Source organism: Papio anubis, chromosome 14 (assembly GCF_008728515.1).
Source record: "Papio anubis isolate 15944 chromosome 14, Panubis1.0, whole genome shotgun sequence".
NCBI lineage: Eukaryota > Metazoa > Chordata > Mammalia > Primates > Cercopithecidae > Papio > Papio anubis.
The window spans coordinates 9,173,248-9,198,135 of record NC_044989.1 but is presented as its reverse complement, the minus strand read 5'-3'; the positions used below and the strand labels follow the sequence as shown (position 1 = coordinate 9,198,135).

At 45.4% G+C, this 24,888-nt stretch overlaps 1 protein-coding gene across 7 annotated transcripts in view; it reads right to left on the bottom strand.

Moving 5' to 3' along the window:
- Window positions 1-24,888, bottom strand: part of ASAP2 (ArfGAP with SH3 domain, ankyrin repeat and PH domain 2) — a 199,285-nt gene that overhangs the window by 34,557 nt on the left and 139,840 nt on the right. For all 7 annotated transcript variants that reach the window (XM_021924556.2, XM_021924559.2, XM_021924555.2 and 4 more), the window contains 5 exons: window positions 22,691-22,778; window positions 17,514-17,562; window positions 17,264-17,430; window positions 14,725-14,858; window positions 5,254-5,348 (listed from right to left, as the gene is read on the bottom strand). In XM_021924556.2, the coding sequence (XP_021780248.2) occupies window positions 5,254-5,348; window positions 14,725-14,858; window positions 17,264-17,430; window positions 17,514-17,562; window positions 22,691-22,778 (533 nt within the window). The remainder of the gene's footprint in view (window positions 1-5,253; window positions 5,349-14,724; window positions 14,859-17,263; window positions 17,431-17,513; window positions 17,563-22,690; window positions 22,779-24,888) is intronic.

The window sequence follows — 24,888 nt, the reverse complement described above, 5'->3', positions numbered from 1 at the left end:
AGCACTGCCTACAATCTGAGGACGCATGTGGCTGCTCCCCTTCGAGCTGCAGTCCCCGCATGGTTCCCTCTGGATTGCCTCTCTGTCACTCAGCTGACTACAGCAAGGGGCCATGGCTCCTGGAGCAGTTGTTGACTTTTCTGTACCTGCCCTAAATCCCCATGGAACAACTGGCCCCCCAGAAGGGGAGTCTGAGCCCCCTGGACATGCAACTGGAGGCAGCGAGTGGATCCTGTCTACCCTGGGGTCCCTTGAAGATGGGCCAGCCTAAGATGAGAAGCCATTACCCCCACAGCACCCAGACAGAACCAAGCAGGCAGAGGTCTCTTGCCAGCGTTTGCCAGGCCTCATAATCTGCTTGCCCTTGGGTGCATGTGGCTCCTGGACACGCCACAGTATGAGGCTGGCTGGTGCAGCTGGAGAGGAAATCACGTCCCATGGTGCCCATTCCACCTGAGCAGGCAGCGTGCTTCACAGCCCAAGAAGGACTTCCAGGGGCACCTAGTGAACTTGTGCCCTGGCGCTTTCCAACACACTGCCTCCCTCCTGCTCCAGCTCCAGTTCTGCCCACTCTACAGGGCCTTGGTTAAGGCGCGTGCCTCAACTTCCCCCAGCACATGCTGTCCGTCCACACAGCGCCAACCCGTGCACTGAGCTCACTTCACTACGGTGCTGGGTGACTTCTGTGTGAGATACGTGGTCTCAATGGATTCCCTCAACAGTGCCATGAGTTTTCATCTCCACCTGCAGGCACAACAGGTCCCTCAAATAACATCATTTTGTTATAACGTTAAGAAAAAAATCAATTCCCAGGCAGGGTCACTGTGTGGAGTCTACCTGGGTTTTCTCTGGGCACTCAGGTCTCCCCGACATCCTGAAGCTGTGCGCGCTGGGCTAACTGCTGTGTCTCCAAGGCCCCACTGTGAGTGAGTGTGGATGTGGGTATGACCGCATCCCACAGTGTGATGGGGTCCTGTTCAGGGCTTGTTCTCACCTTGGACCTCAGCTGCTAGTACACGCTCCGGCCACCTGTGACACTCAACTGGAGTAAGTGGGTGAATCATTATCTTACTTGTTTTTAGGAATCTTTCTTTATCCCACTCAGTAGCCAGAATCTTTCCTAAATGTACGCATAGCTCATATTTATTTCAATGTTTAATATCAGAAGTGTTCTGGGTCTTTATTCAGAAGTTTGGTGATGTTTTCATGATCAGAAATATGTGGCAGGAACTGAACTCTGCTTTACATCAATTGGCGCAGGGTGACACTGGTTTCCTATACAGCATTCTGCTTGAAGTCACAGGTTTCCAGAAACCTTTGAGTTTCTGAACACTGAGGATTTACTGTACACTGAAGTCCATAGAGGGAAACCGGATTTTGTTTCCTCAGGCAGCTGGTGGGCCAACGAGGGAAGACCCATTTTATTCCCGGAGGTTCTCCTCTCAGGGCCTCTAGCGCAATTATGACACCGGGGAAGTCTCCATTCCGGCCTGAGTGAGATATCATAGTGGACCCAGCCATTTAATGATGTAAACGCCTCTTCTGACAGGCAGTTGGGGCTGGACAGTTATCCCAGTTTATTTTCCTCAATAATCACTGTGGGACAATCATTACTGTGACCTCTACGGAAGCGGGTAGAGAGAGTAGACTTCAACATTTTTCAATGCCTGTTTACTCATCTACCCTAGAGCTTGGGCCCAGGAAGTTCTACACAAACATGGGCACAGATCTGTTTAACTCCACACATGCCCCCTGGTTTTGTGAAGGAGGTTTGCTTTGCTAATGTGATCCTTCAGGGCAGGGAGGTTTCACCCATTGGCAGCCAGGACCGTCTGGAATCCTCCTGACCTCGTCCACCCACCTCAGCCCTCCCAGTGCTGGGATTACAGGCATGAGCCACTGTACTCATGCACTCCTCTTTTTGTAGCCAGGCTTTTGCAGAAAACTGATGCCTGGCCAATTACATTTGGTGTTCAGGAGGCTCCTTGCACTTCACAGAGGACAGGGTGTGGCAGTCCACAGAGTGCAGGGGAGAAACAGTTTGGCTCCTGTGAGCAAATACAAGCCTGTCTTTCCTGCTCCACCTCCCCTAGTTATACGTTCCTGACACCCCCAAGATCCATCTTGGAATTCACAGGCCACTAGAGGGTGTCCTTGGTTTTCCCCTTCAACAGGTTTATCTGCAGATGGTGTGCGGTTCTGAGACAAAGCTAGAAACAGTGTGTTCCTTTTCATCTGATGTAAAATATTAGCTTATTTAAGCAGGCACAGAGCTGGGAGTACTTGTTTGACTTGCTGATTCATTAAATATTCACTGGTTCACCATAAGCAACACATTACGGTGGGAAAAACCAAAATGAGTAAGAAGTAATTCATCAGAAAAATATATGTAAATGCCTGAGTATACTATGAAGTGGGATGAAATGTTTTAAAATAGAGCCAAATGCTATAGGAGCACAGAGCCAAGAAAGTAATTTCAGCTGAGGAGGAATGGAAGTAGCTGACATTTCGCCATCACACAGGTCATCCGCCCTCATTTTGAAAAAAGCCCGGGGATAGGGGATGTAAATTTCCTTTTCAACAGTGCCAAGGCTGGAGGGGGCTACAGTGCAGGCAGAACATTCATACTGAAGGGTTCCACGTTGATAGTGTTCATTTTTTAGAATCGCCTAGCTCCAGAACAACCAAATGCCCTGCTTTTATAAGGTACCCTGGTGCTTGGAAGAAATGACACACACTTTGTTCAGAACTGACCGATACGACAGCATTACAGGGTGCTGATACCGTCAGTGTGAGACGAAGCAGCCGAAAGAGCAGGTGTCAACTGCACAGCACAGCAGGAGCTGACCTCGCCATGCGGGATTCACGACCTCTCCTTCACCAAGCAGGACCCTCAGGCTAGCCCAGGAAGAGCTCCTTCACCTCGAGTAACTCTCCATGGAAACTTAACTAGAGAGGACCCTCATTTTCAGGGTGTATGGAATCAATGCGGGGTACAGATGTGACCTCTGTCGCCCACAGGAAGCAGAGCAAGCAGAGCAGCTAATGCCGACTAGGCACTAAAACTAAGCACCACATGTCTGACCCCATCATCCAGCTCATTCCCCCAGTGCCTCTGTGGCGGGCGGGGCGGGGGGGACATTAACTCCCTTGTTATATTACAGAGCTGAGGCTCAGAGAAGTTAAATAATCTGCCTGTGTCCCGTGGCTCAGATAAGGACTGATATATCTATGTCCCTACTGCCTCTCTAGGTTTGGGTAAAAATACAGATTTGAAACTTAGATTCTCATCAAGAGAGGATGATCACATTGTAGGCCTCATGCCTGGTATCTAAAACCACACGTTATCCGATTCTCAAGGAAATGCTACACCACAAACATCTGTTGCAGGATTCAAACATAAACTGACTTTAATCCAACAACAGCCAGATCACTCACCTGAGATACCTGATACCTGAAAGTCTGTAATGGACATAGTCCCTGTTCACTCCCTTGCAATGTTCTGGCTCTTTCACTGTATCAAGTCACATCAGCAAAACGCAAAAAGAATACAGGTCCTGCAATCTCCGTTTTTCAAAGATGCACCACACAAAATGGTTAAAAAAAATCTAGGCCAGGTACAGTGGCTCACACCTGTAATCCTAGCACTTGGGGAGGCCGAGGCGAGCAGATCATGAGGTCAGGAGTTTGAGACCAGCCTGACCAACATGATGAAACCCTGTCTCTACTAAAGATACAAAAAATTAGCTGGGTGTGGTGGCATGCGCCTGTAATCCCAGCTACTCAGGAGGCTGAGGCAGGAGAAGCACTTGAACCCGGGAGGCAGAGGTTGCAGTGAGCCAAGACCGCGTCATTGCATTCCAGCCTGGGCGAGAGGGTGAGACTCCATCTCGAAGGGAAAAAAAAAAAATCTCAATGATCTGCCTTTACAAAGGGCCCCTACACTAATGGCCCTTTGTGAAACCGCCTTAAAGACATTGTTCACTGTTGCTCACTGTCCTTTGGGAAGACTCATGTCATTAATTCTGTTTCAGTCTTATTCCACAGAAAATGCTGTTTCTGTAAATGAATTTTAAATATTTTTTCTTATCGCACATTTTTCATTTTTCTTTGTCCTTCCAGGACATGGTGACCCAGTCTCGCCACTCAAATGCAGGTGATCTGTCAACTGGCCCAGTGGTCTCTCTCCTTCCGTCTGTTTCACTTTGCATCGCAACAAAACCACACACATCCCCCTACAGACATAAGAGCCATCATACTAAACAGAGCTGAAGTCTGAGGCGGGCAGGACACCCACTGCCCGAACCCATTGGTCTCCCTATCCACCTCTTCTCGAAGACTAGCGTGATGTGGCCACTGACACTCTGATAAGACAGGCAAGAATATTCCCTGTTGTCAGCTTTGCACCGAGAGACACAAAAGCTTCTCCACTGGCCTGGCACGGTGCCTCATGCCTGTAATCCCAGCACTTTGGGAGGCTGCGGTGAGTGGATCACTTGAGGTCAGGAGTTCGAGTCCAGCCTGGCCAACATGGTGAAACTCCGTCTCTACTAAAAATATAAAAATTAGCCGTGTATGGTGGCAAGTGACTGTAATCACAGCTACTTGGGAGGCTGAGACAGGAGAATCGCTTGAACCTGGGAGGCGGAGGTTGCAGTGGGCCAAGATTGTGCCACTACACTCCAGCTTGGGTAACAAGAGTGAAACTCTATCTCCAGAAAAAAAAAAAAAGCTTCTCCATCAAGTTTTGTATCAACAATAACACAAATACTTTTTGAAGGAAATAAAACATTCCACATTTGCAAGGATGCAAGGACGTTGGCAAGGAGGCAGCTACATAACCACGTATCTACCACAACCAGCCATCTCAGTGGCTCAGGATTATGCAGCAGAGAGACCAAGATGAGGAAGTGATTCAACAGGACAAACGGCAGAGGTGAAAAGTCCAGGGTGTTCCACCCACCAGTGGCGAGTGAGGTTCTCTACATACCCCATGCACACACGCACAGCATCGGCGAAACCTGCCTGCTTTTGGCTTCTACCTAAAAAAATTTCTATTTGGTCACCCAAAAGGTTAAAGTGACTAAATTTCCATTTGGTCACCTAAAAGGTTAAAGTGACCAACTCAGGCTGATTTATTCCCCAAAGAAGCAAGGACTGATGCACCCAAAACTTCTTATTCCCCTGCCTCCCGGGGCTCAGGCAAAGGCAAATCTTTACTCAGCAAATGAGAATAACCAGTCCCATACTTACATGTCACTGCCTGGGTTGGGTTTGACAGAGTCCTCAGCTGGTAGGCAACATTCCATGATCTCATTAAAGCCTGCATTCCCAATATTCTTGGCAAGCTGCAAAAAATGAAAGTCTATTTCAGGATACTCAATTATTAATACATTCTACTGCTACACTTTACCCATCCCCATCTGATGATTTATTTAATGGCCACTAAGAAATAGAGCAATAAAGTGGTTTGCCTTTAATGAAGATGGACAAAACCCAAAGCCCAAAGGTACCCATAAAATTAAAGATAAGAAGCGGCATGCCTATCATAGAGGCGCATTGTCATAAAACGCGCTCTGGATAGAGTACAGATAGAGAGAGGGAGAACCAGTAACTTGGTCCAATGTGAATTTCCATCCTTACCCACTCCTCCCAAAGACCTGTGCCTCAACCAAAGTGACTCTATTTCACATCCTCAAACAACCTTCACTTATGCCAGCTATGAGGTAGTTCTGGTAGAGCAAAGCGGCACTGGGCCAGTAAAGCCAAGACTTAGGTTCAAATCACAGCTCCATCACCGGCTGTGATTCCAACGTTATACTGCTATACTTTACCCATCCCCATCTGATGATTTATTTAGGATGATACCTACACTTCTGGGTTGTAATAATGATAAAAATGGATAAAATTTAGGTGAAAACAGTAAACTAAAGCACTAAAAATGTATTAGCTCCAGATGTAAGGTCTTTACTTGCCAATCAATCAATCTTCTGACATGTTAAACATTAAATTAACACATTCTTTTTTTTTTTTTTTTTGGAGACAGGGTCTCGCTCTGTTGCCCAGGCCGAAGTGCAGTGGCCAGATCATGGCTTAATGCAACCTTGACCTCCCCAGGCTCAGGTGACCCTCCTACCTCAGGTTCTCGAGCAGCTGGGACTATAGGCACATGCCACCACACCCAGCTGATTTTTGTTTTTGTAGAGATGGGGTTTTGCCATGTAGCCCAGGATGGTCTCGAACTCCTGGGCTCAAGCAATCCGGCCACCTCAGCCTCCCAAAGTGCTGGGATTTCAGGTGTGAGCCACCGCGCCCGGCCAGCTCAGATTCTTAAACGTTTAATGAAACAATGAAAGAGAGCACCAAGCTCAGTGCTTTGAGAAAATGTACTCATTTCCATGTTGTGCTGGGGAGTCAGTGATGCTTGTGATATTTCTGCTCTCTACTGATTATGCAGGCAGGCCAGGAGCGGTGGCTCATAGCTGTATTCCTACCACTTTGGGAGGCCAAGGTGGGTGGATTGCCTGAGCTCCGGAGTTCAAGACTAGCCTGGACAACACGGTGAAACCCTGTTTCTAGTAAAATACAAAAGAAATTAGCCAGGCATGGCAGCGTGCGCCTGTAGTCCCAGCTACTCAGGAGGCTGAGACAGAAGAATTGCTTGAATCCAGGAGGCGGAAGTTGCAGTGAGCCAAGATCACACCACTGGACTCCAGCCTGGGTGACAGCAAGACTCTGTCTCTACAAAAAAAATTAAAAAAAAAATTTTTTTTTTTTTAAATTATGCAGGCAAAGGAGCTAACAGAGATGCTTTGGGAGAGGCTGCTGCAGCCTGAAATCGGGTCTATCTCTTGGGAGGAACTGACTGAAGGAGCAGCCCAAGAGGTCTGGGTTAGATACACTGGAACTTCCTGGTGGCAAATAACATCAAACAGTGAAATGGGCTAGTGGGGCTAGTGGAGAATGCAGACGCAATTTTTTAAACAACAAAAGAATTATGCAAGGTAGCCTAATACTTGGATGATGAGCTTTCCTAATTCAACCTGGCCCTTGACAAGTGGAGAAAGCTTTTTCTAGGCGGCCCAAAGCAGCATAAAACATTAACCAACTCCACCTCCTTGCTCAGTCCTGGCTCTGGCACCTCAAGCCATCAGTCAGGAGGCAAAAGGCTGGAGGCTGCGTTGCAATTTTCCCAGGGACAACAGAATGGTCAGATGGCATACCACTTAAGGTGACAGGTACCTATGCGCCAGGAAGCTAATGCCCTGTGAAGGGTTTCTCAGGCAGCTGGTGTCAGATCCAGCACTGAACCCCAATGTCAGAGCCCCTGGTTTATAGCCAGGCATCATACAATCCAAGGAGGACACTGTCCCCAGGTGAGCACAATGGTTTTCCCAAGTTAAGTGACAAAAATCACTGTGGCCCCCTCTGCGAGCCAGGGGCCAGCCACCCTGACGCCTCACAGTCTGTGTTAAGCAGATGGGGGTGGGGAGATGGGAGGAGGAGAATTCCCCAGGAATTGAAGAACTGCTTCCCTTCTGCTTGGACTTGGCTGGTTAACTGAGAGACAGCTGGTCCAGGGAGCCACCGCATCCATGTGTCACACTCATCCAAAGCTAGAGAAACGTGCTACCTTGCAGTTCTGCCAAGTTCCAGTTTACGTTTCAGCCCATAGAGAACTCCTCTGGACCCATCAACAAAAGAAAAGCATTTGCAAATGGAGGCTGCAGGTGCCAGCAGGACAGGCAGGCAGAAGCCAGGGGGGCAGGAAGGTGGGTGTCAACCTGAGCCCTGGCATCTCCTGCTTCTGATACCCAGAAGGAATTTGCGGGCTGCACTGAGGCAGAAATTGAGCCAGACTGGATGGAGGAGAGGAAGAAGCGTTTAAGTTCTGTATCACCCAGGGCAGGGCAGCTCAGCTCAGCCCCTCGCCCTTCCTGTGGCCTCAAGAACACAATCTGAGCCCCTCGTCTGTGCTGGGCGTGGGGCATGAGGCACCCTCCTGCTCTACGGCAGCTCACTTGAACAAGACAGCGATGAGTTAATAAGCAGCCCTGGAAAAGAAGTTCATGCTGAGCACTACGAGGATGGTGGCGCCAGGCCCAGATGAGCAGAGCAGTCACTTGGCCAGGAGGCCCCTTTCCTTGGCACTCACCAAGCAGGGGAGTCATGTGTGGGCGTCCCCTCCCTGATGGCAACGCCCAGGACAGGGACACAGAATCACACACCGGGTACATCCTTAGCACCTACCTGAGCAGGGCCCACTGAGCCAAAATGAGGCTTTAGGTTTTATCTGGACGTTGTTTTGAGAGTTTGGCGTGGGGCAGGGAAACCTCCTGTCCTGTTTTCATGTCTCCACAGGGAAGGACAACAATGGTGTGACATTCCTCTCTGACTCACCCCAGGAGAGGAACAGGCAAGTGAGAGAAACCAGACTTCCCTGACCACTGAGCTCAGGAGGAGACCCCAAGGTCAGCTCCTCCCTGATGTTAATTGGGCCCCTCGGATCCCCAAAGGGTGGAGGGCCTGGAGAGTGCGCTCCAGCTCTAAAGTGCAAAGGGTAAAAGCCCAGGTAAGGGAAGGGGCTTGACCAAACTGCTGCCTCCAAAGCAGAGAGCACAAAAGGACACTCTGGTGTGCAGGGAAAAAGTTTACATATGATGTCTTTACCTGACCCTTTAAAAGTTCTATTTTTGATGTAGTTTACAAAGTATATATTTCTTAGTAAGTGTAGGTACATCATATGTAAGTAAGTATATGCTTTGCTGCTCAATTTTTTCTGACAGAGTTTGTGGTTTAAAAAATGTTCAGAATCCTGGCTTTAAAAAAAAAGGCTGGAACACAGGCTCTGGAGTCTAATAGTTGGAGTGTAAATCCTACACTGGGTAAGTTTCTTAACTTCTCCGGCCTTTTTTTAAAAATGGTGCTCTCCATTTAGGTTAGATATTATAATGTACGTAGAACACCTACAACAATGCCTGAAGCATAACAGTTCCTTCGTAGATGACCATTGATAGTCAATGTCTTGTTGCCCTAAGCAATTGCTTTTAGTATCTGGGTGGCACATTTCAGTCCTAGGTGAACTAACAACAGTTATAAGTCGTAAGTTCTTGGTCTTTGAGGAGCTTTCCTCTCCATATGCTCTTTCAGATCAGACTGTGTGTTGACCCGCTTTAACGTTTGACAGCTTATTAACAACCTTATGAGAACAGAAATAGAAGAAAGTCAAGAAACAGAAAGTTGAGTCAGTAAATATTTGGTAAGGTTCTTGATGCTTTTTTAAAATTTTGATGTTTTTTTGTTTTGTTCTGAGACAGGGTCTTACTCTGTTACCCAGGCTGGGCAGCGGTGGCACAATCTCAGTTCACTATAGCCAACCTCCTAGGCTTTAGGTGATTCTCCCACCTCAGCCTCCCTAGTAGCTAGGACCACAGACATGTACCATCATGCTCAGCCAATTTGGGTTTTTTTTTTTTTTTTTGTAGAGATGGGGTTTCGCCATGTGACCCAGGTTGGTCTTGAACTCATGGGCTCAAGCGATCTGCCTGCCTCAGCCTCCCAAAGTGCTGGAACTATAGGTGTGAACCACTGTGCCTGGTCTCGTAAGATTTTTAAATTACTGACTCAAATTCAATTTCAGAATATCAAGAATTCCTTTGTTAACTTCATGTGTGATAGTGAAACTGATCATGATAGTAGTACCCTAGTACCAATGATACTGTTTTTCATATGACCTGAAAAATCAAAGCTGAAATCATGATCTTCTACATTAAGAAGGAAATTTATCTTTTTAAAATTTGCGTTTCCCAGTAAGTTTTTCCCAAAGTAGGTTTGCTTTAGAATCTAAAGACACTAAGCTGGTATGTGCTACAGTAGTTAAGATGACATGATTCCTCAGAACTAATACTTCAGTTATGTAATTTCCATTCCACTGGATAAGAAGTAATGCTAGGCTGCACACGGTTCACACCTATAATCCCAGGACTTTGGGAAGCCGAGGCCGGAAGACCACTTAAGCCCAGGAATTCCAGATTAGCCTGGCCAATATAGTGAGATCCTATCTCTATGGAAAAATTTTAAAAAATTAGCTGGGCGTGGTGGCACATGCCGATAGTCCCAGCTACCCAGGAGGATTGCATGAGCCTGGGAGGTAGAAGTTGCCTACAAATGACCAACAGGTATATGTATGAAAAAGTATACATCATTAATCATACAAATCATCAGGGAAATGCAAATTAAAACCACAATCATCTCACACTGTTAGAATGGGGCTTTTATCAAAAAGACAAAAGATAACAAGTGTTGGCAGGGATGTAGAGAAAAGCGAAGCCTTGCACACCGGGTGGGAAGGTAAATTATTATAATACAACCATTATAGAAAATGGTATGGAGGTTCCTCAAAAAACTAAAACGAGAACCACCATATAACCCACTTCTGGGTATTTACCCAAAAGATCTGAAATCAGTTTGTTGAAGACATGTCTTCACCATCTTGTTTATTGCAGCACTATTCACAATAGTCGAGATAAGAGAATCAACCTAAATGCCACCAATGGACTAATGGATTTTAAAAATGTGGTATATATACATAATGGAATACTATTCGACCTGAAAAAAAGAAGGACCTTCTGTCATTTGTGACAACATGGATGAACCTGAAGGACATTATGCTAAGCGAAATATGCCAGGCAAAGGAAGAAAAATCCTGCAGATCTCATTTATATGCAAAATCCAAAAAACATGAACTCATAGAAGTAGAAACTATGGATACCAGGGGTTGGGCATCTTGGTCAAAGCATACAAAATTTCAGTTAGGATGAATAAATTCTAGGGATCTAGTGTACAGCATGGTGACTCTAGTTAATAATAATGTACTATATACTTGAAAATTTTGTTTTGAGACAGTCTCACTCTGTTGCCCAGGCTGGAGTGCAGTGGCAAGATCACAGTTCACAGTAGCCTCAACTTCCTGGATGCTCAGGTGATCCTCCTGCCTCAGCCTCCCAAGTAGCTGGGACCACAGGTGCTTGCCACCACTCCCAGCTAATTTTAAAAAATTATTTGTAGAGATGGAGGTCTCACTATGTTGGTCAGGCTGGTCTCAAACTCCCGGACTCAAGCAATCTTCTCACCTCAGCCTCCCAAAGTACTGGGATTACAGGCACCAATCACCACACCAGGCTCAAGAGAGTAGATTTTAAGTGTTCTCACCATAAAACATAAGCATGTGAGGTGACAGGTGCGTTAACTAGCTTGATTTAGTCACACACAATGTATACAATATACTAAAACATCACGTTGTACACCATAAATACATACAATAAAAAATTTTAAAAATAAAATCCCTTGTTGTCACAGCTGGGACACCTGTCACCCTGAAACGGGCTGTCCTATTTACCCAAAAGAGAAGAGATGCTACTCCTGTGAGACTGCACCCACCACTCTCCTTTCACAAGGCACCAAGGGGCCTAATGAACACTTGCTATACAAGAAAACACACTTCAGCGAGCAAGTCAGCCGCGGCCCTGCATGCCATGCAACTCTGAATTGAAAAGGTTCGTAAGAACAGACTACAAGCACAGACCGTGCGTGGCCTCCCTGGGGGTTCGCATGTTAGCACATGGGGACCACTTTTCTGAAAGGATTTTGTTAAAGGAGATAACAATGATAGCTAATTCTTTATGGTTCTTAACGGTGTGTCAGATACATTCTAAATATACACACACTCACACACACGCAGAGAAAGAGGTAAAAAGACTTCAGGAAATCCTTCATCCCAGTACCTGATTGTCTAAGCAAAATAAAACAAACAACCTGGGTACTTTTAAAAGGCTTGAGGCCAACCACAGTGGCTCACACCTGTAATCCCAGCATTTTGGGAGGCCAAGGCAGGAGGATCGCTTGAGCCCAGGAGTTCGAGACCAGCCTGGACATGGCTACCAAAAATACAAAAATACATCTCTACCAAAAATACAAAAATTAGCCAGGCGTGGTAGCACTTGCCTGTAGTCTCAGCTCCTGAGGAGGCTGAGGTGGGAGGATTGCTTGAACCCAGGAGGCAGAGGCTGCAGTGAGCTTGCAGTGAGCTAAGACTGCACTACTGGACTCTAGCCTGGGTCATGGAGTGAGACCCTGTCTCAAAAAAAAAAAAGAAGCCTTGAAATTTCCAAGCTTTGCCAATGAATACTAACACCTGACACCCTACGTACTGCTTAACCAAAGGGCTAAGGAATAAGGTTTACAGCCATGACATCATGACCACACTCCTAGCACACAACAAATGAATCAGGGGAGCCGTGAGGAGATGTCCACCTCCTATGAACCACAGAGGACCAGCCAGAGCGCAGGGCAAGCAGAGTTGAAGGGAGTAAATCCTACACAATTCACTGCTGTCTCTCCTTTTCCTGATAACCACTGAGGAAAAAAGGCTTGGGTAAGGAAGAGTTTAAAACTCTGGGAGCAATTCGATTTTGAAAATATCTGCAGACATTGATTAAGCAGGCACTGGCTGACTTCTCATTGTGGGTGACAGCCAACCAAACTTTAAACTCCTATAAGAATGCAGATGGAGGCTCTGGGAGACAGAAATGGAGAATTTAATTAGGCATAAGAAGTCACCTCATCGTTTCATCAAGACAGAACAACATATTCCTTTCACCTTTCTTTGGCGTTTTCTTCTTTAGTAGGAATTCAGGTCTCATGAAGAACACGAAATTTCTGAGACACATTTAAGAAATTATAACAGATGGTGGGGTCAGGCTCCTACCAGCTCATAACAGTCAACTGTTAAAATTTCAGGAATTTTGCAAGCCAACTGCTAAACACTGCTACTGTTAAAAATTATACTATATAAACTCATAATTATGTTATGTTAATAACTAAGGTATATACTCAAAACTCATCATTTGCTAATTATACTACATTTTACTATTATCCACGTTCATGAAGTTATTTACATCCACTGTGTTGCATGGTGAATGTACTATATAATGAACATCTTTTTCCAGCTTCACATTTAGTAATTCACATGGGTAGCTTGAAATTGGCCGTTGTGGGAGTATTTACACCACGAGAACAGGCAGGTTGCAAACCAGGGTTCTTTTTTCTCCAGAGTTGACTGTTAAACATTTGTTGCGGATGGTGATAGGGAAGGATAGTAGAGATGTTTAAATGTTTATCACACAGCAAGACAACCCACTAAAATGCCAATTTGTGTCCCAGGCTCCTCTAAGGTTTAAGTGTGAGGTCTGGAATTAGATTAAAGAGGCCCACACCCCAGATCTGTCACCTTAAAAGCTTCATAACCCTAGGCATATTGAAACATTCTAAGCCTCAGTTTCCTCCTCTGTAAAATGGGGATAATATACCAAGGCCATCAGGTTGTTACTGGAGATCAAATGAGCCTAGTATATATAAAGAGGTCTGCAAAATACATAGTACAAAATCAACAATTACTACTTCATCATAAATCACTTAACACTTCCCATTGTTTTAAGAAAATCAGTAGAAGAAACAACTGCCATAGTTCATCACTGTTTACTAAGAAGTACTTTGTGCTTCTTTGAAAACGTACCATGACAATCTCCAATCTATGCCATCATCAGTTATCCAAGAGATGCCACATGTACATCTGTTCACCTCTCCAAGATGTAGGTCACGTGCATTATTACATGAACAATAATTGCCGTATGTAACCAGGAAGGCACTGCTTGGAGTTCCTTAGTTTTAAACTTTAAGTGAGTCTAGCTTAGTTTTAAACTTTAAGTAACTAAGGATGTTACTAACTAGGCTGCTAGGATCCACTGTAGTTTCTCCCAACTCTGTCTTTCAAGACCATAAAGGCATTCCTGGAAAGACTGGAAAGGTTTGACAAGAGAGTTCAAAATGCATTCGAAGTTCAGACACACTGGATTCGAAGTCATCAATAAGACTGATGGCCCCTTGAGAGGAACATGGTCTACAACTATTGATTTTCTGTCACGACTATTGCTCTTGACATTAAATTCCCTACATGTAAACTTTTAAATTCAACATTAAAATCAATAGCAATCAATATCTACTTACTGTTTACTGTCAACACTCAGCTGTCCCAGGAGAGAATTCAAGAACTGCTTTCTAGGGAAGACAGTCACGAAAGCTCATGTGTCAGGTGGCCAGAAGCATAACCTGTCTGATGGACCTTGTGGGACCATAGTCTCGATACTCTGAAAGCCACTTCACAGAAAATGCTTCAGTCTCCTCCTATCTCTATCACATGGTTTAAGCGTTATCACTGAACCAAGAATGAAAGACTTAAGAAACAAAGGCGGTAAAAATGAAGACCAGTATGTGCCCCCAAGGGGGACAATCTGGGGTAGGGAAAAGTCGGAGGCTTGAGGCAAGCTGTCACCACAGCCTTGTCAGAAATTCCACATCTGTCTAATGGATGGGGTGAGCTGGCCTATGTCACCATCTTATTCCATTTCTGCAGAACCTCACACCACTCTCAATGCTGTTTTGGTTTCACTCCTCTTTATTCATTTAAGAATAAAGTTTTGCAACAAGAAGTGCCCTCAACCACCAGTAGCTAAAAATGAAGAATTATCAATGAGTTTCTAATTATCCAAACCCATTTGGTAATATATCAACAATCACTAGCTTACCAAAATGGATTAGAATGCCAAAAGTAAAACTTAGCTTACAGCTCATTTGTTTCCAATCTCAAAACAAGGATTTAAAAATTACCAGCAGCTCAGACGTTCCCAGTACATCTAAGGTCAGGGACTGCATCCTGGAGTAATGAACCCCCAGCTCTCGGTGGATTCCGGAACACTCGATGCAGGTCAGGATGCCCAGGTTGGTGGAAAGCCACGTAGGATCTGCCCAAGAGAACAGGGCAGATTTGAGCTTCCAGTCAAAAAGAAGGTCAGGAGTCACAACTTTCTTCCTGCATAGTTACTGAACAAGGAGTTCTGAGCATGAGCATTTTCTGATCCTTAACACAGCTGGAAACTTTGTCCATAATTACCAGCAATTTACATGCAATACCCACATATGCACACATCTACTCTCCCTCTTCTTCCCTCTCTCTCCATCTCCCCATCCTTCCATTCGTGTGACAGATGCTGTGTGTGCAAAAATAAATAGGACGCACTCCAGTGACCAAGGGCTCCTCAATGGCTGGTCATGAAAACAGACCACGCCCATCACCAGCTTGGTCACACTAGCAGAATGGAGCAAGAGGAAAACAATGAGACCAGCCAAAGTCTACTAGTAAAAGGGGAATAGGCTTAAAACATTCGCTTCTATAGATGCTGATAACAACAGAGAACGTACTATGTACATATGATATGCTGTGTTCAGCACACTGGTAGTAGCAACAATAGTTTGCATCGTTAAGAGCTTCAGAAATCACAGAGCACTTTTGTATCAAATCTAAGAGCCCCATGAGATGGCCAGGGCAGGGATTTTTATCTCATTATACGGCAGAGACAGCTTCACAATGCTCAGGCTCGAGGTTGCCAGGGAGTGCAGAGCAGACCGTGGCCCTGCCTCTACCTGCGTTCAAAGCCACGCTTTCCCCTTATAGCTCGGCTCCTCACTAACATGCCCCTACCATCAGTTTAGAACATGATAAGCACCCACAAAATGCCTGACAGATGAATGTGGAATTTGCTAAAAATTGGAAATTAAAAAGATGTCCTTGAGTACATCATGCAACCCATAAACACAATTCTCTTCAGAATTGTTTGTTACCCTCAGAAACTCACGGTAGGTAAATATCGCAACTTTAGTCAGTAGGCAATGATGAAGTTATTTTTTAAATGTTCAAGTTATTAAAAATGTTATCCACGTTGGAAAACCTTTTTGGCATCTGCGTCTGCGCTTGTGTAGGACGACTCCACTGTATCCACGTGCTTTGGGGAGGCACAAGCATCCATTTAGGTGACTCTACATCATTTTTCTATTACCCACACTGTCTTGGCATTTTAAAATAATGAGTACATACCTTTGAGCTCTTTATCAAAGTGTATGAAAAACCCAAATCGTAGACTGTCTTTACCCTTTCTCAAGACAGACCATGATTCACTACTTATCAACCCCTACCTCATCTGCTGCCAAAAAGGTATTTTCATTTTTTTGTTTGTTTGTTTGATACAGTCTCGTTCAGTCGTCCAGGCTGGAGTGCAGTGGCGTGATCTCAGCTCACTGCAACCTCCGCCTCCTGGATTCAAGTGATTCTCCTGCCTCAGTCTCCTAAGTAGCTGGGACTACATGTGCGCACTACCACGACAGGCTAATTATAGTATTTTTAATAGAGACGAGCTTTCACTATGTTGGCCAGGCTGGTCTCGAACTCCTGACCTCAAGTGATCCGCCCACCACAGTCTTCCAAAGTGCTGGGATTACAGGCATGAGCCACTGCACCCAGCCAGTTTTTTTTTTTTTTTTTTTTAATGGGTCCAAGGCCAAATACAGTCGTCAGGGTCATGGGAACCTAACGGTACTTCTCAACTGCCCACTCTACTTCGGTTGTGTTTAGTTTTTTAAGAAAAATTGTCATATAATTAGAGGAATGAAAAGGGGACCGACCATTCTAGCCAAGCCTCCATCTTTTTCATTTTATAAATGTTCAGAAAATGCACCTGTGTAGTCCCCCGACCCCCCACCCCCACCATTCTGTCTCAATTAGAGTAAATTCCTTAAACCACATCCTACTATAAAGCCCCTAATATGCTTTATCAAAATGTAAAAATAAAATCTTATTTCACAGAATGTGTCAGCTGAAAGGGACCTGTCCCTTCAGTTTACAGACAGGACAATCGATGTTTAACAAAGCAAGTGGCTCTCCCAGGGTCACAGAGCCAGACAGCAGCTTAAAGCTACTTCAGAAGTTCTGCAAAGTAGGATAAAAGGAGAAGAGAGCAGATTCCAAGCAAGGAAGCCCAGACACATGCAGCCTCTCAGCCCACATGACCTTGAGTTCACCCTCACTGTACCCTTCAGTTTTCATTTCTCAAAAAGCATTTCAATCTTTGCAGCTCTGTCAAACCCTCTTTACTCAGTCCTGCTCTGGGGCCTGGCAGGCAAACGTCTTCCCACCCCCTCTCCCCTGCCGCGGTCTGCACAGTTCATTAAGCATTTGTGTAATGGGATGAACTCAGGCTGAGCTGCACTTAATTTTGTGTTTGAAATGAAAGTGAAAATCAATGAATGGATTCTGTGAATCAGAATGGGATTTAAATGTCCCAGAGCCCAGGGTTGGGTGGGGTCCCTGGGTCACCTGGTGCCCCACAGTCACAGCAAACGTCATTGCCCGTCATCCTCTGCACTTCCGAGATGATCTCCTTTGTCAGTTCTTGGACGATGTTATTTTCTCCAGTATTGTCATCCCCCTTAAATGCGTTGTTTAAAGCTTCTTCTTTGCTATTTTGCAGCACAGACATCCATCTAGAAAAACAAGAGCGACGTTGTGTTAAATCCCACAAACAACAGGTAAGTCCAGCCCAAAGTCCCACCACCATGTAACTTACATTTGACATTCCTGTTCATCTTCGGCTTGGAAGTGGTAAGTTCTGTCATCTGCATAGCAAGAGGAATTTCAACTGTGAGCCCAGACAGCAATCCATACACAATTCCAAAAGAAAGTGGTTTCTAATTAGCCTCTGGAATAATCTTAGCTCTCTGTTAGGAAATACTGATTTGTATAAAATCAGGCACTCCCTCGTATCCTCCAACTGTCTGCCTTCACTAACAATGGCATTGGAATGCAAAATAAACCTGCCCTTTCCCTCATTCAAGTTTTAAAAGATGCCGCTTCTAAAAACTGAAGCTATTCCATGAAAACCATCACTATCCTCTCAATTGCTTCATTTTAACTCACTACAGAGTTGGCCCCCAGAAAGTAATTGTTAAAGCCCTTCCAATAATAAAAATCTTTTTTGAAAAGAGTATCTTAGAAGTTTTCTGGCTTTCTTAGAAAAAGATTAGTATAAGAAATTCTAAGAATAATATGCTTTGAGAATCGAGTACTAGAAATACAGCTAAATCAGGAGGAGAGTGTTAAATAATGGTCGAATATAAAATTCTACACTCACATATTGCTGGCGTCAGCACCGTTTTACAAGTGTTTCGCCAGGCTGTGGACCTCTGTGTGTGTGCAGCAGGGAGGCGGCTGTGTGGGATGTGGCAGCATCACTTCTGTGCTGCTCTTGCCAAAAACATATAACCTCAATCCACTCATGAGAAAACACTACAGAAATCCAAATGAAGCAGAGTCTGACCAAAACACAGGTCAACACTCTTTAAGAAAGTATCACGAAAAACGAGTGAAGACTACAGAACCGATACAGACCGCAAAAGACCAGGATAAAATCACAACTAAATGTCACGTGGAGTCCTGGATGGAATTCTAGAGCAGAAAAAGGACATTTGGGGGAAAATCTGAGTAAGATTTTTAGTTAACAGCATTAAACCAATGTTTCCTGGTTTTGATAACTATATAAATATGATTGGATAACAATCTACCATGGACTACTGGATAACTGTATTAAGATGTTAACAGAAGGGAAAGCTGGGGGAGGGATATATGGATATTTTCTGTCTAAAAGCAGTCTAAAACCAAAGCAAAAAATAAAATTAGATTTAATAAAGAAAAGCGGGGGCGGGGGAACCCAGCTTCTGCAGATGGCAGAATGATGACAAGTACCGATTCTGTTCTTAGGGAAACACAACGAACATCTGTGCTCCTAAAAGTGAGTGGACACGTCACCTCTCTCTGGTGTTTACTCCTGAAAGCACATTGGTTCTCAGAACAACTCTTGGTAAGTGACTGGGTGAGGGCTGAAGCCTAGAGAGGCTAAGCTGCAAAAATCAAGCATAGCCAGCAGCAGAACTTGGTTCCTGGACTTCCGGCCCCACCCTTTCTACAACACCATGGCATCTTTCTCTCTCTCTCTCTCTTTTTTTTTTTTTTTGAGACAGAGTCTCACTCTGTTGCCCGGGCTGGAGTGGAGTGGTGCAAATGTGCAGTACATGGCTCGCTGCAGCCTTGATCTCCCAGGCTCAGGCTATCTTCCCACCTCAGCCTCCCAAAGTACTGAGATTACAGGTGTGGGCCACTGCACCTGGCCAATTTCTGCATTCTGACGTGTAAAAACTGCAGAAGCACGAGGCAAACCTCTGAGGAAAAACTTCAAGCAAGAATCCCCTCTACTATACTCTTTAAAGATGCTACAAATAAGCAGACAGCTTCTAGCAGCTTCAGCTGTGACGGAGAAGAGCAGGAGGAGACTGAGGGGGCAATTGGAGCACTCAGGTGCTGGTGGCCAGCGAAGGGCAGCTTCCAGCCGGGGCTCTGGCTCTACTGACCGCTAACCTGCCGTGTGGACCTGGAAGGTCATTGACTCCCTCTGGCTCCATCCTACTCAGGGGACTCACTTGGGTCACCTCAAAATTCTCCTATTCTTTCCATCCTGCCCAGGGTGCTGGTGGGGTTTGCAGATAATGGCTCTGGACTTGCATTTGCTACAAGTGGGGTCAGTCTGCAGGCAATGGATTGGATGAGCTCCCAGAAAGGCTGGCCTTGCCACAGAACCATCCTCCTAGAAGAGCCCATGCCCGTTTACATCTTTTTCTTTTTTAAAAGTGACAAGGTCTCCCTCTGTTATCCATGGTGGAGTGCAGTGGCACAATCACAGCTCACTGCAGCCTCAAATTCCTGGAGTCAAGTGATCCCCCTACCTCAGCCTCCCAAGTAGCTCGGACTATAGGTGTGAGCCACTGCCCCCAGCCCCAATTCCACCTTCATGAGAATGGGAAGCCCCTGTTTAGGGGCAAGGACGGTAAAGGAGCATCTTGTAGGAAGTAACTGCAACCAGCCAGTCAGTCTATTGCTCTTCTGAGTTCTCTGGGCAGATTCCAAGATGAACTGACCAGATGAGGGGGAGGAGGAATGGGTGACCACGCGGTGCCTGGCAGACGCACACAGAAAATATCACCCTCACTGCCTCAATGCATGTGCCTCCACTTGACTTCCCCAACTGCCCAAATGTCTTTTTTTTTAGACAGTCTTGCTGTGTTGTCCAAGCTGGAGTGCAATGGCACGATCACAACTCATTGCAACTTCAACCTCCTGGGCTCAAGCGATCCTCCCATCTCAGCCACCGAGTAGCTGGGACCAAAGGCACGTGCCACCATACTCAGCTATTTTTAAATTTTTTGTAGGAGGTCTTGCTATGTTGCCCAGTCTGGTCTTAAACTCCTGGCCTCAAGCAATCCTCCCATCTTGGCCTCCCAAAGTGCTTGCATTACAGGCGTGAGCCACTGCCTGGCCCACCCAAATATCTTGAGAGTTCAAAAGCATCTTGGTGATGCTTATCCCATGAGGCTGGTCAAGAAGCAGAGGAGGAATCTGAGAGGGGTGAAGACAGATGCTCCTGAATCAGCCAGAACCAGGCCCTGACCCCATGTCCCTCACGTTCTCAGGATATTCATCAAATCACGGCTTACACTGAAGCCAGGTTTACCGTAATGACTCTCTGGGGTGTCTGGCCAGTTTTCAACCCAAACCTATACAGCCCTGCACAAAGCATTTTCACCACAGATACTCATAGGGAAGGCACCTTTTGAAAACTCGCTGAGGATAAAGAATTAGCATGACTGGAATTCATTTTACCCACTGGAAGACAAGCAGGGAAGGAGGAGGGATGAGAGCTCTTTTCAAAGACAACAACCGACTCTTGCAAACTCATGACACTGCCCCCAACTGTGCTCAGCAAGCCTTTCTGGGCATCAGAGGCCACAAGTCCTTCCTGAAGATGTTTAAATGCATCAGGCTGCAGCAAAGACACTGGCAGGATCTTGGTAAATATCAGTTGGCCACAGAGCTTGTGTGTGGCCAGATTCACAGAGGACCAGTTCCCATACATGTAAGAGCTGCAGTAACTCATGCCCAGAAGGGAGGCACGCACACTTGCCATCTACTGATCCTCCCTGCTGCCTGCTGTGTTGTAAAAAGGTGTAGGCTGGGAATACATTGGAGCAAGTGCTTCTGCACATATGGCATCTAGCAGGGTCTCCCTGCAGGGCATGCTGGAGGGATCTGGGGCAGCTGAGGGAAGAAGTCCCTACACCCACCTCCAGGCGATGGGTTCACTATTATTGCTAATGAGTTAATGATGGGCATTTTAACGCAGAGCTTGTGTGTTACTAGTTCAGAAAACAGAAAGGCCTAAAACCCTCTGAGTCAGCCCCAGCCACTGGCAGACACCAGATTACACCATCAGGTTTTCTGAAACCCTTCAATTCAAGCCTTTTTGGCTAGCTAGACACAGGTAACCCAGCAGTGATCACTCCGTGTGTGTGTGTGTGTGTGTGTGTGTGTGTGTGTGTTTTAAAGAGTCAGGGTCTTGCTATGTTACCGAGGCTGGATGTCTGCTCCTGAACTTGGGTGATCCTCCTACCTCAGCCTCCCGAGTAGCTGGGACTACGGGAGCACACCACCACGCCTGGCTTGCAATCACATTTTAAACTCTGGCCAGTACTCAGCAATTTTGTAACATCTTGTATGAATGAAAGGCAAGTTTGATGAGAGTTTCTGGACCTTACTAGACTGAGTCAGGATGGGTGTCTGACACAGGATAAAGTCCATTTTATTTTACAAATCAGTCTAGAGTCTGAAGAACAAAACAAATGGTACTGGAACCCTCCGCACACATCACAGTGCTCAGCCCTCCCCAGAGATTGACACAGAGAGTATGAGAAGGGAAAAAAGGAGGATAAGAGCAAGCCATTGTGGTAGGATGGAGTGCTAATTACCCACAGTTTGCTGGGAATGCTAAATCACATAACAAGTGACTTCCTAGCCCTCAATAATACAGGTCAACAGACATTTGAAAAGGCAGCCATCTCCCGCTCAGGGGTACTGAGGCACAGAGAACAGCACCGCCTCCCTACAGTACACAGTCCGGCGTGGTCCTCTGCAAATGTAACTCTTGCGCCCAAATCCCTAGTGACTGCCTCTTCAAAGGGGAGACCGGCCCTTTCTTCCCCTAGACTGTAACCCTGCCACACAGAAATACCAAGGAAAAAAGGTTTATCTTATTTTCTTTTATGAGCCCTTCAATTCAGGAGGTGCTGAGTAAACATTCACCACAATGGATGGTTCCGTGGGGATTCTTTTGTGAACACCACAAAAAGGAAAAGCATAGAGAAGCAGAAAGACTAATTCTGTGGTGAGGAAGAAAAACAGTTTCAAACACTGAAGTTTCAAGGGCCCTGCTGAAGACCCTCATTTTAGTTTTATAGCATTTCTAACATCACCCAAATTATGTAAGTTTTTGAAAACAGAATTGTCCTTCTTTTCTCTTTTTAAAGCGAAGGGGTTTTAGGCTTGCGGGCTTCTCTTATAGCGTCTCCTCATTTAGGAACAGGAATGCTGAGGCTAAGGGCTCAGAGAGCCAGGTGATGATGTCTCAGGTCTACAGTGTCCCTGAGGAGCAGGGCCAGTCCTCAAAGTCAAACTCTCAACTAGAAAGGCTAGCAAGCCAGCAGTTACTAATGGAACACAAAGCATGCATATCGCTAGAAAAAAGGGTATGTCTCTTCAAAAATCAATTCTTCAGAATGCAGTGTTTGGAATGTGAAGGACGCCACAGAAGAGAGCATAAGACAATGTCTCTGTGGTGCAGCATCTCAGAGGGAGCCTTACGTGAAATAAGGTCAAAGCACTTCTTCTCCTCAGGGTTGGTCTTCACCTGGCAGGTTAGCAGGTTGAGCTTTGCAGGAGGCCGGTTAGCCTGTTTAAAAGCAAAAAACAAATAAAAAGGTTGGGGTTGGGTGGAAGGAATGGAAAATCATACAGTATCAATTCTCACGAGATACAGCAAGAGCAAGCTCTTCACTAGTTTGCAAAGGTGGCCTTTAGAAGGCAGACTTGACAGAGGAAGGCATGACTGAGACAAATTACAGAGGCCCTTGAACTTCGTCTCCACAGAGGGCAACTGCCTCCCTGCAAGGGCACCTTGGTGGTCTACACAAACCCACCTGGACAAGGGGACAAGCGATGCCAGCTTTGAGGCTGCTGGCAGTGGGTGCCTTCAGATCAAGGTACTGCCATGGCTAAGCCCAAAACATTTGGTTCTGATTCCTACCAACAACACAGATGATGTGCCAGGTAACTTGGGCACCCAGTTCAATTTCTGGTGACCTTAAAAGCACTTTTTCTTAGCAAAAACCTCACTTCCAGGGAAGGTAATTTCATAGCACAAAAATGGCAGAGAAATTATTTTCCTACTGTTTGAAGTGATGACAGATAATAGATTCACATTCCTAAATGCCAACCATCGCTGTCATTTAAGTTTCAACAAAACATACTTCATTCATATCTGTAACCCCCAAACCCTCTCCCCCATACATGACACCAAGCGATCACAACATACTTTCATCAGAGGTGTGTCAAAAATGGCTACTGTATTACAGTTTCAAAAAATAGATCATACTTAGTCCAAAAAAGCAAAGGACTGAGAGTAAGAAGATAATTTCAGAAACAAAAATTTCAAACGGCAGAATACCTCTTAGAAATCTTGGAAGAATATCCAAACAGGAGTGGGCTTATCTTACCCACCTACCAAGCTGCTAAAGGAAAGATCAAATAAGAGTGTCTTAAACTTCCATCGTTCTTGGGCCCCACTTCCCTTGGCCACCGGTCGCTTCAAGATGAAAAAAACCTGGATTTGGGATTAATCCAGATACATACACATATGCATCTATGCCTGGACAGACCTGTGAAACCCTCATGCACTTCCAGGCCCAGCAGCTTCCTTCCAGTGAGTCTACAGAGTTAGGGTGGGAGAGATGAACCCATCCTTGCAGAGTGAAGGATTTGGGTTTAATACATGTAAGTTTGGACTAGTGAAAGTCCGATAAACAGGGTTGTACTAGACTCTCCCCGTTTGTAGCTGTGTTGGTCTTATCTTCTACAGGTTAGTCAGATACTCTCCATACTCTGTAGATATCTCAGAGAATTCCTAGAGTGTCAGAAATCAGTATTAGAAGACACCAAGCTCTGCCTAATCGTGTAAATCTGGACACTTTCAAGTGAAAGCACCACTGACTGTGGATTGTGACCAATCGGATTACCTAACTTATCCAGGAACCAACACACAAAATGATCTATTTCTAGAGACATGGTTACAAACCATGCATGCAACCAAGTACTTTAACACGGGTGTATACCCACCCATACGTAGCCTGTGTCTATTCTGTTACCTCCCTGTGATGACATGACTACACATGGGCAAATTTTAGGGCTACTTCCAAATTGTGGGGTCTTAAGATACATAATAAACGAGGTTTGTGCACTTTGATAAATACAGAAGCATCTTCATGGACAAAATGATGACTCTGAATAACAATAGCTACATTTACTCAGCTATTTTAATCATACACCTACACAAGGCAGGCGCTGTTCTAAATATTTTTCATGAAATAATTCCTTTAATTTTCCTAACTGCCCTTTGAGGTCGAAACTACTCCAATTCTGTAGCTAAAGATACCGGCCCAGACAGACCAAATAAATTGGTTGAGGTTTCACAGCTAGGGAGGGGGGAAGCTAGGATTCCAACAAGTCAGGCTGGCTACACGGCGCAGGGCTCAGCTGCCACTCCCCCTGTCCTTGACTCAGGTCCCCCTGTCCTTGACTCAGGTATCCATGGAAGGCAGTCGCTTGCCTGGACTTATCTTTAAGAGCAGCAAAGAACCACAACTTAAATTACACCACTCATCCTCCCTCCCCACCTCCACCTTGCAGTCTTTCTTTTTCCCTGTGATATGGGGAAAGGTGTTCGTTCTTTACTACCATTAAAGACAGATTTCTCACTTCACAGCATACCACAAAATAGAGAAAAA